Below are 17,018 nucleotides of genomic sequence, written 5' to 3'. Positions count from 1 at the left end.
AAAACTAATTAACGAATTTAAAATAATAATTTAAAGGTTAAAATCTTATCTGGAAAATTGATCTTCAACCCTTAACCTTCAAATCTTTAGTCCTATATTGCCCTATGTTCTTTGATTTCTCTTATTTTTGTGTAAAATGGTTTTCTGATTGGAAAAGATAAGAAAAATCTAATTTATATCCAAAAATTTTGAATATGAAAAGACTTTTTTACCCTTATTAAATTAAATTAATTTTTTTTTCTAAATTATAGTTTTAACCCCTAAATTGGGTTTGGAGCATCACACTAAGTGTGTTTGATAATAATTTTAGAAAGTGTTTTTAACCTTTCTAATACTTTGGAAGATAAAAATTTTCAAATATTAAAAAGATTACAAGCGCTTTCTAAAATCACTACCTAGTAGACTATAAATTTCTTGTGTCCCTCCATACTATAAGAGGTTTTTGACCTATCTCTACTGATAAGTTCTCATCTCAAGTGCTAAGATATTCCCACTAATGAACTACATAAGAGGTAGTTAGTAATTGTATTCCTTTTTTTTTTTTAAATAGACCAATTTTTGTTATGGTTTTCTAACATCCTTTAGGAGTATTTTTCCACATAATATTGTGTCATCTTGATATTTTGTGTTGCTTGTTATGATTATTATTATTATGGGTTTGACTACAATATAGAAATGTGTTTTTTTTTTGTACCCATCAAAGAGAGGTACGACTAATCAAGGAGTGCCACGTATGTATTTTTTTTAATTTTATTGTTTGTATCCATATTTCATTTATTTCTATCCTTATACCTAAGTCATTTATTTGTACCCTCATTGAAGAGCCTAAATCTCCCCACACATATTCAATACCAGTAACCACCCATAACATTTTCCTATTATAATTGGGTTCTATTCCTATAGGTACTCAACCAACTGTTCCCTAAGACTCATTTCCTTCGTACCTTCTCTTTAAGTCGGGCATATATTCACTAAACCTTAGAAGAATATGTCTTTCATTCACATTTACACAGATTCTTGTATTCTTTTGATAAAAATGTAAAATTCAACTATTTGCTTTTGGGGTTCAACTAAATCCAATTTCATGATCCATCCAATTCAACCAAATCCAATCAGCTGGACCAGATTCAAACATATATTTACTAATTTCAATCTAACCCAATTGCAACCCGAGTTTAAAAAACTCAACCCAAGTTACACTTGGATTAAACAACTTGAGTCGAGTGTCGAGTAGTGGATATATATATATATATATCATATATTATAGAACACCTTGTGCATGCAGCACCTTCATTTTGTTGAGAACATTAGCTAATTATTTAACAGTTATTAGAGGGTCAGCTTCTTTGCCTATTACAACCCAATAACCAGTAATGATCATCTGAGGGATTATTACAAGATCCTCCTATTCCAAATACCAGAGAATGATTCTCCCCAGATCGCCAAAAGGCTTTGGCATAGCCCAAAACCAACAATGACAAAGATGCTGACCAGTGAGCCTTCTCCATTTCGACTCAGAAATATGCCAGAACAAACCTGAGTAACGGAGGGAACTTCCACTCCTAAAACCTCAAACAACAGAACTTGCACCTGTTTTTTTATCAAACCAAAACCGAATAATTGACTATAAAAGTATGGTCTCTTAAAATGAATCCCAGGTTCCAATCTCCAATTGATTTAATAGTTCAAATAATACCCTTTTACACCCCACCCACAAGAAAAAGAAAAAATAAATAGGAAGAGAAAACTATGCTTGAGAATTTCAGTGAAGAAAACACATCCAAACAAGAGAAACATGAAATGTCCTTCACGCCAATTGGTAGCTAGCATTCTGGTAGGTTGGAAAATGGAATGTTCCAAGTAATATCCACAACACTCAAAAGGGTTGAATGGATATACTGTTCACCTATATGAATCAGGTCGCTTTGGCTTGCTTTGAACAACGGCCTCAATCTTCTCCAGCACAGTAGGTGTCAGCAGAGGTATGACATCAATAGCCTTCATATTCTCTTGAATCTGCATCCCAGAGGTCAAATTACTTAATTGCTGAGAAAAGAGCTGAAGTACAATGATTGCTAACAAAGTAATACTCGTACAATTGCAGGCAGAAACATGTTCTACAACATTAACAGTTCAAGAAAGAACACTACTCAGATGAATCACATGCAGGCAGCCACATACAAAATCCAAAAATGGCGTTTCATCCTCCTTGCCACATATTCCTTAGAGATGGATTCTTATACACTTATAGCAAGATCTAAAAAGGGTGTTTTATGTGCCCACAAGTCTGGATTACTAATGACTAGCTTCATAATTCTATATCCTAATTTCTCACCAATTTGTAGCAGGCCTTTGTGAATATAGCCTCAAAAAAATTGAGAAAAAAATATTGCTCTGTCCGGGCTCAAGCCACAAGGATGCTTGCTTTGATTGTGATTTAGTCAAATTATAGAATTATTAAGAAACATATGCTAAGCCAGGAGATTTTACTTTATTGATCAGGTAACATGGGTCATTAAAGCAAGCAGTTGGGATAAGGCTTTTGTAGGTTGAATTGTTCTACTAAAATAGGTAAAAACTACCATCAAATCACTAGCAGTTGAGGTACATAATTAACCTTCAAAATTCCAATTCATTGCCATGGAAATAACAGCTTTGGATGTAAGTATCCATAAAATTTTGAAATGAAGTCCCCAGAAGCTATGGAAACTGTGCAGGAAGCAAAATTCACTACAAGAAAGAGTTTCGGGTAAATCCATAGATCCTAATACTAATTAAGAAAGTGAGTCCAATTGTCAGCAGATTGGGGAACAATTTGCTTGATTTGTAAGTCCAATTTTAGTGGAATGTTGAATGTTTAGACAGTAAAATTTTTTAAGAATCCAATTTTAGTGGTATGTTGAATGTTTAGACAGTAAAAAATTTTAAGAATGGCTATTTGGTTGGGAATTTTGTAACCATGTTTTGATGTCATCCATCAAGGCAGGCTGGGGCTTGCTTTATTTATTCTTTTTTTAAAAAAATGGATACAGAGGAAGAATTAGAACAGGCAGAAGCATTTTCATGTTGCGGAATGGAATTGAGAGTAAGATGTGGTAGACTACATAGATCACAGGAAATTATGGGAAGGACCTTTAGAAGGCAAGAACAAATGGAATTCATTTCTTTGTTAAAGAGGTGTAGATTAGGCTGGGGGATGTGGGTCACAAATTTGGAAGAAGTAAATGCTATGAGATGGAAGTTTCATTTCTGACTTTATGGTGGAAGGGAGAGGTTGTAAGGGGATAGAGGTCTCACATCTTTTTTGTTAAACACACGTCCAGAGCAGCTGATGCATTGGAGCTGGACTTTTATGTGGTTTTGAGGCAGTTTTGGTGTGGAAAATTAATTTGGCAAAAGTGATTTAGTTTCTGTTTGCGACATTAAAAATGTGGAGGCATTGACTTCTTTGTTGGGATGTGGGGTGGGAAAGTTCTCTTTTACCTATCTTGGCCTCCTATAGAAGCCCCTTGATTGAGGAGAGATTTTACAAAGAAGCAACAATACCTCTCAGAGGGTGGTAGGCTTTGATAAATGGCCCTACATCATCGTTTTGACAAAGGTACAAGTGACCTTTGATAAAATGAATGCGGATGAACTAAGCTAGGGTATGCCATGTTGACAAGTGTGGTCTACCCTCTTTCCCAATATCCCATCAAGCTTGTTAATTTATATTCATGTCACTTTTTGTTGTTCCAAACAAAGTGTAATTAAGATTAGAGAAGATCTAGAGGGATTTACTCCAGGGTGGACCCTCAAAAAATAAATAAATAAATAAAGAAGCTTCCTTTGGTGAGTGGGTTAAGGGTATCGCATTAGAGCACTATCTATTCTCGATAAGTCTTTCTTGGTAAATGGAGTTCAAGATTTGCACCAGTGGGCATCTTAGTGGAGGTGATCATTATTGGTAAGTTTGGGGAAGAAATAGAACGGGAAAACTTTAAAAGTGAAATCAGTGTAGTCATCAGAGATGGAAAGAGAGTGAACTTTAGAAAGGATCTTTGGTTAGCCAATTCATCTTTGGGTGCCCCTTTCAAGGTAGCTTGGGTGTCACATGTGTGGGAGATATCACGTGAAAGATGTATCTTTTCTCAAGAGGAGACAAAAGAGACCAGTAATGAGGAACGGTGTGAACAAGTTGGTTTGGAGGGGTGCTAAGGATGGTAAATTTTCAGTCAAAGCTTTCTATTGATATATTGAACTGGAAAAAGGATTCCGTGCAGGCTGTTTGGAATTTGTGGTGTCCTACAAAAGTAGGCTTCTTTGCTTGGGAAGCATTGTAGGGGAAAATTTTAACTTTTTACTAGTTAGGATGGTAGGTTAGACCTTTGTGGAGTAGTGCTATCATTCCAAAAGTGAAGAAAAATTGGCCAATCAAATTTTCTTGTACTATAATGAAACAATGGTACTATGGTGTTTTTTATTTTCTTGATTTGAAGGATTCTGGACTTATCAACTTAGTGGGGTGCTATATGAAATTGGGGCAACATTGTTTGTAAGCATATAGAAGAGGATAGTGGGTCTAAGTTTCAAAATGCTTCTATTCAAGGGAGACACATTCTAGATGCAGTTCCGATAGCAAATAAAGTTTTAGATTCCGTACTAAATTGGCCATTGAAGAATTCTATAATTATGTAGATAGGTCACATGGTTTCCAGAAATCTGGGCTACTCATTTCCTTCGAAATTAGGAACAGCAGACTATGAAAACTGATAGGTCAGCTAATAGATAGTTCATATCATTTATAGACTTTGCTAGGACCTTCTTGACATGCTTCAGATATGACTCTGCCCATGCATTGGGTAATATTAATGGGCCAAGTAATTTTTGAAGCAATATGCTGGGTCAGTAATTTATTTTGTTTATCTATTTTTCTCTTTCTTTATGCACATAAATTTGTATGGAAGGATCTCTCATCCCTGTCAATAATTACCACTCCTCTACAAAAAAAAATACCTTCCTTGTTTCTTATTAAAAAAAATCATACTCAGAAAATTTAAGTGACTTGTATTACAAAAATAAATAAATAAATAAAAAGCCCACTAGGATAAATAGTCCAAATAGTTCAACTTGAAAAATACTTAAAAATAACAAACACACACACACAGCTGATCTTCATAATTTTGTTTTTAACACTCTTTTTGTAAACCTTTACAATTTGGCTTCAAAAGCCAGTTTCCCACTTGGCATTAACAGAAGGGAAAATGATGCAGGCATCTTAGCAAAGCAAGGTACCACCACTCGAGTTCTTTTGGGGAGATTCTATATCTCCTTAGTCATTGTTCTTGTCTGGTTACCTACAATGCAAATAAATCTATTTTGACTGTTTTTCCCCTTGTGCTAGTCCTTGTATCCTTCAAATTGGTCTAAAATTGTAAATAATAAAAGAATAATCTTTTTATGACACTGCAGAATAAGGCAATTAACTTGACCAAGACGTGTAACTGCTAAATTCCACAGACAAATGTAAAGCAAATATGAACTTTCAAACAAAGTTAAATGGTGGATGGATAGAAATAAATGAACACAAAACAAATGCATAGGATCACAGATTTGTGGCATATCTATTTTTGAGAATGCATGTATAAAACTGACCTGAGACTCCTTTGTCGCCCCAGTAATAACTGATGAGACATTCGGATTTGCAGCACACCAAGCAATTGCAAGTTGAGACAAAGGTACACCTAGTTCGTCTGCAATTGGCTTCAGTCCATTTACTTTTCTCAGCACATCATCGACAAGGGATCGGCTAGCAAGATTCTAGAAGGCATAGAATTACAGTTCATTATTTTAACAAGAAGATAATTTATTGTTGTTGTTGCTTGTTTGGACCTCAAGAAGGTTATAGAACTTAGTAAGCCATTTATACATATAATAACACACAGAACCACAAATAAAGTGAAACAACATCAGTACTGCTAACAAAGGTTTTTGATCAAGAACCTATTGTTTCAATGCCTGCATCCACCTAGAGTTGCTTGCATTTTATACTCTTCTTAATACACCTGAAAATCTCTCTATGCCATCAAGAGAACCCAGCTATCCATTGGTCTCAAGTTACAAGTTTCCAGAATTAACTCAATCACATCTCATGTCAGTTTTAAAAAATAAATAGAATGTAATTTCAAATAATTTCTCAATTAAAAAAAAAAAGAAAAAAAAAAAAATCATACAATTCAAATTGTGCTAACCGATCCAATACCCCCACTATACATCAAATTCATTAGAAAGATGTATGATAAATATGGCACACGGATAAATGAAATAAATAAACAAATAACAGAGAAATAACATCACAGAAGTGTAGTAGTAAGAATCACTAGCATCATCCAGATGCATGGACAAATGTAGAGAAGATCAAATACTAGGAAACCTAAGACAACTTTAAGTGGTTCAATACAGCAACAAAGTATCCCAACAGGTTGGAATGAAAATTTATAATGGTCTATTTAGTGCAAGCATGAGAACTGTCTTTGATCAGAGCATATTGACAATGAAATACTTGTTAGGAGGCATTTGTTTTTTTATCTTAGGTCTAAATAGGTCTGAATTTGTCTAAGATTTTAATAGAAATTGAGTGTCATTCAAACTTCAAATTGCAGCGAAAAGGTAAAATTATTTACTCTTTGTATTCAAGAAAAATATCTAAAAGAAAGACTTGAAAAAAAAAATGATACTGAAACGTTTCAAAACAAAACTTCAGAACAATAAGTAAATAAACAGGGCTTTAGTCCCTAAAAGAGGAGATATGATATTCACTCATTTTATAGGTGATATTTTTCATGTTTTGAAAGTTAAATGCTAACTATTGGGGATTGACACAGTTTTGGTAGTCCCACTATCTCATAATATGGAGAACAATAGAAAATGTACATAGGAATTAGGGTGAACCATAATTGGACAAAAAGGTCAACTACAATGAACAGGATATAAAATGCTACAGAGATCCTCAGATCTCCATGATTATAGATAAAAAAATATCAATTTTATTTATTTATTTACTTTTAACAAAGTAATTTTAGGGGAGGTTTGGAGAACCTCTCACAAATATAAAAAAAGACACAGGCCACTAAAAAACTTTTCAACTTCATAACTTGAAACTTAAAATGATGCTAGGACAGTAAGAAAGTTGACACATGCCCACAACTTATAGCTCTGCTTATATATATATATATTATGGGTACAATAAGCAATTGAATTAAAAGTGCTTGAAAAAGGTGCACCAAAGTATACACAGAATATACAAATAGCACCAAAAAGCAAGCTAAAGGAAAAGAGCAATGACAACCACCACCGATACAAAACCAAAGCCCTACCGACCTAGTAAAACAGAAAGCCCCCAGCTGACCCTCTAGCCTCCTCTGCACCTGAACCCAGAACCTTCCCACTCCTTGGCTCCTCACCATCAGACTGACAACAGAAGCACCTTTGATTCCTTAAAACAGACTGGATACAAACTAGGACTCTTTTTTGAGCTCTAGCTATTGACTTTATGACTCATTTTCTCATCCCCTATCTACCCACTCTGCTTTTATACACTATCAAAAAGGTTGACTGAAGAAAAGTGCATTTAGAGAAGACTGAGAAGCTCCAAGCAGATTAACTGAAAATATTCACAGAAAGTATTTGGAGGGAACACAACAGAAGAATTTTTGAGAAGGGTTCTGCGAGGGGTTGAACTCTCACTTGTGAAGCTGAAAGATATATTACGTGTTCATTGTATGTGTAGAAAGATATATTACTTGTTCATTGTATGTGTAGATGGTGTAATCTACAATTGTAAGACATATTCATTTTTAGACTTAGTTATGTTCATGTGCTTTAGGAGGGTTAGGTGCATGATTTCATTTTTAATTTTTTTATTCTTGCCATATTTAAGTTATATCACACCAGTTTTCTTTAATATACTTGACACACATAAAAAAAACATCATATGTTTTCAATAAGAAAAAAAAAAAATATATATATATATATATTTAAAAACAAAACAAAACAAAAACAAAGAAGGAATTGATGTCCTTTACTCTAGCACACCATGAATCTATTACAGCAAGAAATAGGTGTGTAAAAAACTGATTGCGCCAATCAAACTGACCAAACCAAACCGAACCGGCTCAAACCAACAATTTTTAAAAATGTTTTAATAATTTTGGTTTTCTAAATATACCTATCAACAACAACAAAAAAAAAAAAAAAGGTTTTCTAAATGGAAAACCAAACTAAATCAATTCGGTTCATAATTTCTCATTTAAAAAATTGATAGTATAATGAACCAAGCCAAACCAAAAGTTATATGTACATACTTATAATATAAAATATCTATTAGCAATATTATTAACTCAGTGCACGGGATTCTTCCATAGGATGGCAAAACTAACAGAAGGAGAAATTGTTTGGCAAAAATCAAAATTAATGGTCTCTGGTTGATTGAAGAGCAAGAGATTCAAAGGGGTGTGGCTAGGGCCTACCAGAATCTGTTGTCGGATCCTAGTGGTTGGTGCCCTAGTTTGAACGGTTTGGATTTCGATAGAAATGGGATTGAGGAGGCAGCCAGTTTGGAGGAGGTGTTCTCTGTGGAAGAGGTTTACTCTGCCTTTTTAAAGCTGAATGAGGACAAGGCGTCTAGTCCAGATGGTTTCCCCCTCATTTTCTGGCAGTTCTGTTAGGAATTCGTTAAAGATGAGATAATGGGTTTCTTCAAAGAATTTCATGAGGGGAAGATTTGTCAAAAGCCTGAACACCACGTTCCTAGTTTTAGCTCCAAAAAAAGGTGGGGCAGACGATTTGAGAGACTATAGACCCATCAGTCTGGAGGAAGGATTGTACAAGTTGCTAGCAAAGGTCTTAGCTAATAGGCTAAAGAAGGTCGTGGGAAAGGTGGTGTCCTCATCCCAAAATACCTTTGTTGAAGGAAGACATTCTCGATGTTGCACTAATCGCTAATGAGGCCATAGATTCTTTGCTGAAAAGGAATGACAGTGGAGTGTTGTGTAAGTTGGATATAGAGAAGGCATACGATCATATTAATTGGAATTTTTTGTTGCTAGTGATGCAAAAAATGGGTTTTGGGGAGAAATGGGTTGGCTAGATTAGTTGGTGTATATCCACTGCAACGTTTTCAGTTTTGATTAATGGCTCGCCAATGGGTTTTTTTCATAGCACTAGGGGGCTGAGGCAAGGGGACCCTCCATCTCCCTACTTATTTGTGATCAGGATGGAGGCCTTAAGCTGTCTCATAAATAGAGCAGCAAGGGGGGGGATTCTTAACAGGCTGTAGGATAAAGGGAAGGGGTGGTGACAGGTTTCAAATTACCCACCTGTTGTTCACTGATGATACACTGGTTTTCTATGATGCTTCCCAGGAGCAAACTTCTTTTTTAAGTTAGTTGTTAATGTGGTTTGAAGTCATATCAAGGTTGAGAATCAATTTGGATAAGAGTGATTTTGCCAATGGGAAGAGTAGAGAATGTAGAGATGTTCGCCCTAGAATTTGGCTACAAAGTGGGAGCTCTTCCTTCCACTTATCTGGGGCTCCCCTTGGGTGCTCCGCACAAATCAATGGCGATTTGGGATGGTGCGAAAGAGAGGATTTGGAAGAGACTAGCCTTGTGGAAGAGGCAATTCATTTCTAAAGGAGGGAGAATTACTCTCATTCAGAGCACTTTGGTTAGCATGTCAATCTATCTCATGTCTCTAATGCATATGCCAAGAGTTGCTAAATTGAGACTAGAGCAAAATCCAAAGGGACTTTCTTTGGGGTTGGGGGGGGGGGGGAGCTTTGGAGAAGAGGCCTCATCTTGTAAAGTGGGCAATTGTTTATTCAGATAAAAAGAAGGGTAGCTTGGGAGTTAGAAGTCTTTTTATTCTCAATAAGGCCCTTTTGTGCAAGTGGAGTTGATGCTTTGCGGTTGAAAGGGAGTCCTTGTGGAAGCTTGTTATTAGTAGGAAATTTGGGGAGGAAGGAGGTTGGAGTACCTGTGAAGAAAGGGAGGGCTATGGGGTGGGGCTTTGGAAGGAAATTAGAAAGGAAGGCTCCTTGATGCTAAAAAATATTGTTTTTTCTATGGGGAGGTTTTGGAAGGACAAATGGTGCGGGAACAATACCCTTCGTGATTCTTTTCCTTCTTTGTATGCCTTAGCGGATTTTAAAGATGCGTGGGTAGCGAATTGTTAGGATTCCTTGAGGGAAGAGGGGGGGGTGGAATCCCCGTTTCTCTAGATCTTTCAATGATTGGGAGGTGGAGGTGGTGGAGAGGTTCCTTTTGACTCTACAAGGAAAGAGACTAGTTTTTGGTTTGGAGGATAGGGTAGTGTGGAAAGAGACAAAGAATGGGAATTTTTCTGTTAAATCCATTTATAGTACTCTTGAACCTAGATGTGCAGTCCTGTTTCCGTGGAACATCATATGGAGCCCTTGTGTTCCTACTAAGGTGGGTTTCTTTGCTTGAGAAGCTTCGTGGGGGAAGATCCTAACCCTAGATTAACTCAAAAGGAGGGGGTGGAACATAGCTACTAGATGTTTCCTTTGTTGTGCTGAAGAGGAGACGATTAATCACATTCTTATCCATTGCTCCAAGGCGAGAGTTTTGTGGGAGCTTTTTTTTGCTCTGTTTGGTGTTAAGTGGGTCCTTCCACTTTCAGCTAGAGACACTCTTTTAGGTTGGCATGGTTCCTTTGTGGGCAAGAAGCGTAAAAAGGCTTGGATGGCAGCTCCTCTCTGTTTATTTTGGACGGTTTGGAAGGAAAGAAATAGGATAACTTTTGTTAATGAGGATATTTCAATTCAAATGATGAAAAATTCGTTTGTTTGTAATCTTTGGTATTGGTCTAAGTCTTGTTTAGATGTAGGACCATTACCTTTAATCAACTTTTTTGATTAGTTGGATTTTAGATGAGGGCTGATGAGCTTTTGCTTCTTTTTGTTCTTGCCTTTTGGCGAATCTTGTATACTTCTTGTATACTTTGGGTTGCCTCTTAAGCAGCCTTTTTTCTTAATATATATTTTCCATGTGTTTATCTATCAAAAAAAATTAATGCGGTGCACATTTTTCCATATTCAATAGGACCCCAAAACACACCTACATAGCTTTCTTCTATAATTAGGCCACTTAGTATGACTGGTATGAGCTATAGCAATAGTTACTTTTGTTATAGGTTACAATAATAAGTTTGAGATAGATTGTAATGATGTGATTCGAGCAGGCTCTATGACAACTTGTTATAATAACATTATTCAAGTTTTTTTTGGCACAAAATATCCAATTATAGGCTTTTTGGTTTTGACCCAAATTAAAAATATAAAAATCAGTTTTTGTTGTTGAACCAAACTGAACCAAACCAAAATAAAGTAAACCAACTTAGATCAGTTATTATTATTAAACCAAACAGACCGATCAGTTTCCTCTTTAAGCTCAATTAATTGGGTATGCATGAAAATTGATTAAATTAGTTTGGTTTGATTTTAATGCTCAAAACCGAGCCGATTGAATGATGCACACCTCTACCAAAATAATTAGAGCATAAGAAAATTAAGAAACCAAAACAAGCCTATTCATGGATGCAGTACAGCACCAGATATCCATGAAATCATATCATTTTTTTCAAAGCAAATAACACCACATAAAAAATATCTATGATAAGAAGAGGCTAGAATATGCCTAGGGCCAGAAGCAGTTGGAGTTAAAAGAATATGTTGTTGTACTTTACAGCAACTTTCAGGTTTTGGCTGCTAGATTTATAAGTTAAAGTTGGGAGAATAGTTATGTACAGAGAAGTGGGGATTTAGAAATCTAAAAGTTAGAACCAAGGGTTACTTGTGGTTTAAAAATCTCAAACATGATAGAAGATCAGCATTAGAAGTGAGAAATGAAGAATACGTATATTCTAGGCTTCATACATAGGTTCCATCACAAAGTCTGTAAAAAGCATCAAGTGCTGCACAAAAAGTCTCTAGACCAACCTCTATAGAATTGATAGCAAAGGCTTGATTGCAACTAAACTCAATTATGCAAAATTTTAAGTGGCAACCACATTCCAATATGTGTCAAATTAAGGCATGGGCCTGAAACATCCATTGCATGCCTTTTATATATATCTTTAAAGGGCGCCGCTATCAACCTCCTTCAATCCATCAAAATTAAGAACATGCATAATAGAGCAATGACTCTTAACGTCACATGAAATGTGAGGCAGTAAGTCAGTGACACAAAGATATAGAGCATTTATCACCAAAAAAGTTTGAAAGAAAAAAAAAGATGAGGCAAGAAAAACATTATTGATCCCCTCTAAAGGATAAAAAGGAAAACAAAACCCATAATATAATAAATATTACTCCCACTTTTGGATGTTATTATAGTTTAAAAAAAAAAGGTAAAAAAGAGAAAATATTTATCTAATTCGATAATTAGTTAAAGAAACACAACATGCATAAAATGTTTTTTTTTATCAGTAAATGAGATTTGTATTAAAACGCCAAAAAGGGCACACCAAAGTACACATGATGTATACAATGGCAGCCAAAAAGCGCCAAAAAAAAAAGGAAGAGGAAACAAAAAACCACTCCTTCCCTCAAACCAACCCCAACCAATCAATGAAATCTACGATGAGCATCAATCTTTCCACAACATACATAAAATATGATCCACCCTTCACAAATAACATATTGCAACCTCAAGAATTTGGCAAACTATTCTTCTATTGATCTTACTTGAGAATAAATGTACACTGATGTCAAATTTACAAAAAATAGGATAAAAAATTCTGGCACTCTCCACCCCGAAAGCCAAAGAGAATTTTTTTTTTGATAGGTCCCGCAAGCCAAAGAGAATAAACAACATAAAAATGATATTAGTAAAGATTTAAATCTATGATGCTTGTAGATTCTAGAGGAAGTATTCTACATGTCCTATTCCTACTGTCATTTCTTCTAACTAAAACAGGATCGGATGTTAAGATAGAAGTTTAAAATAAAATACATACCATCTACAAACATCTCACAAACATGCTTATGTATAGAAAATGCAACATGTGTTGTTGTAGAAAAGACACATTACCAGTCAGCAATAGTGATAGCCTAGAAGATTAATGAAGTTGTCCAACACTCTTTTAAAGGTTTCTGGTTTTACACAGAATTATCCAGATCCATGGTGGTCTATATTTCTATGATGTTTTGTACCTTCATTATATTCTCATTGTTTGCCCACACACACTATGATACCCAGATTCTTCAATTTCACCCAACTTACCAGATTCTTCAATTTCACCCAACTTACCAGCATCGACATGATATTGGTGTGGGTATAGGATCCTTGTCAGACACCCCTATTTTACTTTGGATGTGGCTGTTTGATTTTTTTCATTGATATCCTTTTATTATGTCAATTTTCCTAGTAATAATTACATTAGAGAAAAAGAGTTAGCTAAAAAGTGAATTTTTGGAAGAATATTTAAGGATAAAAGGACAAAAAGGGATTACAGGACAAAATGGGAACTTTTAAAAAGGATATCTTCACTTCCAATTTATTTTTAATTGATTTTTCTTTTATCATATCGTATCCCAATACCCATGTCCCTTTTTTGGATCCCTTTTTTGTCCAATCCCTATATCCTAAAATTTGAGTTGTGAAAGATTATATATTGAGACACATACCCCCATTAGACATTCGTACCCAAACCCATGAAACATAGTGTATGCATATATGTATGCCTATATGTATGAATGTATGTATGCATGCATGCATGTATATCTAGGAAATGCAAGAACACAAAAACTTCAAGAGGCTCTAAACTAGAATCACTAATCAATGTTGATGCCGATCTTTGAACTTAGATGTCCAAGAATTTGTACAATAAAAACTTTCTTGAGCATGCAAGAACTTTTTCAACAAAAAAGAATTTGTTTCATACTTAGCTGGACCTAAAACTACCTTTAAATTGATAGAAAGTCATTTTCAAAACCAATGTATGTTTAACACAAGCATCTAATGTTAAACAAGGATTAAAAGTAAACAGGCAACAGTGGGACAGCCACACTGACAATGAGCCATGACCCTGAATAGATCCTTGTTATTAAGCTCTACTTCTCAAGCAAAGAACATTTTTTTTGGGTTAGCTATCAAGCAAAGAACACCTAACATAAGCACACGATTTCTTGCATGTTATTTCTAGAAGCTATGCTAATAAGAAATAAAAGAGATCTCAAAAAAATACTCAAGAACGAAACTCCTCGGCAGCCAAGATCAATAAATCATGTCAATGAGAGTGTAAAATAACGAGTGTGAAATAACATTAAACCGCAACTGAAATTGTAAATTTGAAATAAGTAAACAGTGAATATTGGAGAACCATAACATAACAGTACAATGCAGCACTCAAATTTAAAATCACTCAGAAGTTTTACTTTGTAATTCTCCAGGGCAAATCGACTATCCTGGGGTATTGTTCCCTTGTTGTATTTTCCAGTAAGCACTCCTGATGCAAGTGGACTCCATGTGGTAAGACCTATGCCATAGTTGCTGTATAGAGGAAGGTACTCACACTCGACCTGAGTTTATATAGAAAAATGTCAGAAACCGTATGTAAAGGATTTTAACATTATACATCCTATATGAAACAACAAATCAATGTAGTTCTTGTCAGCCATAATGTTACAAAACTATTCCCAAAACCAAGGAAAGAATATAGATGAGTCAAAAGCAGTCGGAGGAAAATACTCCATGTACAGGAAAGAAATGAGTGCTTAGATTGAAGTTCACCAATATGCTAGCTTTTACCCACGAAAGCCCTACCCCAATGCATCTCATTAGCGATGAGACAAAGTCAAGGTTGGTCATAGATCAGTGTAAAAAAGGGATAGCAATAAAGACATGCACAAGACTTTAGCCAAGCTTGCTGTTGGATTAGACACCTTTTCCATGCACATGTTGCATATCAAAATCAAATACCAAATTTTTGGATTAGAAATAAATTGTAGTGGTTGGCCTCCAATCAACATCATATTCTACAACCTTGAAGGATCCAATCGAAAATAAAAAGGAAGGTTGGCTTTTAAAAAAGAGGTCAGAAGAATGAGATTCAAGACGGAAGTACTGAATAAAAAAAAATAAAAAGTAAAAAGTTAAAAAATAAAAGAGTGGGGTTAGTTGATTACACATCATTTTGGCAGCATGACCAAGTGGTAAGGCAAGGTTCTAAAAGTACAATAAGACAATTGTATAAGATCCAAAAAAAAACAAAAAACAAAAAAATAATAGGTCACCAGGTTCTCTTGCTGCAAGCTACTTTCTTTAATATTATTAGGGGCTAATCGATCTTCGAAGTCATCACCATTAGATTGCAGGCAACACCAAAATTTAACAAAGTAACAATCTTGCAGTCCACAAAAACTCGATCAAATCCACAATCAAAGCAAAAATAACATCAATAAATAAATAAATGCAAAAAATTTAAATAGTTATCTTCAGGGTCTGCATCAACAATGATCCCAACCAAAACGCACAAGAATCAAACACTTTTCAGTTAAGTATGCACCAACAAAGAACACATTCAAGTGTCACAATGAAAACCACACAAAAAATAAAGCTTTAATGAACACATTAATCAACCATCACAAGCAAAACTAGTCAAAAATCAAATTTCCCAACTGGGTATTCACTAATAGCCCTGCATACCTTGTGCCTAGATAGCAAATTATACTCAGGCTGTTCCACAATCGGCCCGACCAGATCCAAGCGCTCCGCCACCCCCCAGGCCTCCGTGATCTGCTGGGCAGACCACTCACTGGTCCCCCAATAAAACGCCCACCCGTGATCTATCACATAGTTCATGGCCCTGACAGTCTCCTCAATGGGCGTGGATGAATCGGGCCGATGACAATAAATAACATCCACATACTCCATATCCAGCCTCTTGAGCGAGGCCTTGGTTCCCTCAATAATGTGCTTCCGCGATAACCCCTTATCGTTGGGGCCGGAGCCGCCCCAGAAGATCTTGGTGGAAACAACCACGTCGGATCGCTTCCAACCCAGCTCCCGAATGGCTTGGCCCATGATCTCCTCGGCTCGGCCGTTGGCATAGACCTCGGCGTTGTCGAAGAAGTTGACACCGTTGTCGCGGCAGCATTGTAGCAGCGACTTGGCTTCCTTGACGTCGAGCTGGTTGCCGAAACTCACCCAGGCGCCGTAAGACAGCTGGCTCACCTTCAACCCCGATCTTCCAAGGTTCCTGTACTGCATCTTTCCGAACGGGGTGTAGAGAGAGAAAGTAATATGGCTCGTGTGGAGAGAACAGAAGAGATGAGACTTGAAAGGAGTTTCACTTGGCACAGGGGAGGCAGTGAGACATTGGAGTTATGATCATCTGCATATGCAAATATATGGGCATGCTCCAATTGGCATGATTGCCAACAGGTGTGCTACACCTGTTTCTACCCTCATCTTTATTCCTCTGTTGCCCTGCCTCCTCTGCTCAACTTTACCCATATCATATTCATTTTCCTCATCAGCATTATTTCATTTCCCTTTTCCACTTTTTTTTCCTAGAAAAAAAAAAAAATCCAGATTTTCAAAAACAAGGAAAAAAATATTATTTGATGGGAATGGATAAGAAAAATCCCTTTGATCCAGAAAATAACCTCTACTTTTGTTAACATAGAAAATGATCCTTTTTAACAAACATACCCTTACCTATTTTATATCAAACATTTTCTCAAAAAAGAAAAACCATATACATATAAATCATTTCCTATTTCAACATCATGAATAAAAAAAAATTAATAATTTCTATTTTTTAAAATAATGGATTTAAGGATAAAATATTAAAATGAAATTGTACGTGTAGTGTTTAATACATGAAAATTGTTTTTTTTTTCTAAATATGGATTTTATCCCACCCCTTTTAATTTAATATAAGTATATATAATTTTGGTTTATTTATCTTTCATTTCATTGTCCGTCAAACCAATAAAACAGAAGTTTATTTAA

The 17,018-nt window shown here is 35.6% G+C and overlaps 1 protein-coding gene across 1 annotated transcript; it reads right to left on the bottom strand.

Annotated features, from left to right (window-relative positions):
- Positions 1 to 1,261: 1,261 nt before the first annotated feature.
- On the bottom strand, positions 1,262 to 16,496 carry LOC100263047 (probable voltage-gated potassium channel subunit beta). The gene is made up of 4 exons (XM_002285609.4): positions 15,708 to 16,496; positions 14,438 to 14,581; positions 5,635 to 5,799; positions 1,262 to 2,016 (listed from the first exon to the last, which is right to left on the bottom strand). The coding sequence occupies exons 1-4, from the start codon at positions 16,269 to 16,271 to the stop codon at positions 1,903 to 1,905; spliced, it is 987 nt and encodes a 328-aa protein (XP_002285645.1). The 5' UTR covers positions 16,272 to 16,496; the 3' UTR covers positions 1,262 to 1,902.
- Between the last annotated feature and the right edge of the window lie 522 nt (positions 16,497 to 17,018).

This window comes from Vitis vinifera, chromosome 5 (assembly GCF_030704535.1).
Source record: "Vitis vinifera cultivar Pinot Noir 40024 chromosome 5, ASM3070453v1".
NCBI lineage: Eukaryota > Viridiplantae > Streptophyta > Magnoliopsida > Vitales > Vitaceae > Vitis > Vitis vinifera.
The sequence above is the reverse complement of the archived record's forward strand: the minus strand, read 5'-3'. Positions and strand labels throughout refer to the sequence as shown.

Excerpts from the sequence above, each read along its gene's own strand:
- LOC100263047 (XM_002285609.4), bottom strand. The coding sequence starts at position 16,271 with ATGCAGTACAGGAACCTTGGAAGATCGGGGTTGAAGGTGAGCCAGCTG. Across the intron at positions 14,582-15,707 it reads ATTTGCTATCTAGGCACAAG|GTCGAGTGTGAGTACCTTCC; the intron begins GTATGCAGGGCT and ends ATATAAACTCAG. Across the intron at positions 5,800-14,437 it reads TTGCCCTGGAGAATTACAAA|AATCTTGCTAGCCGATCCCT; the intron begins GTAAAACTTCTG and ends TATGCCTTCTAG.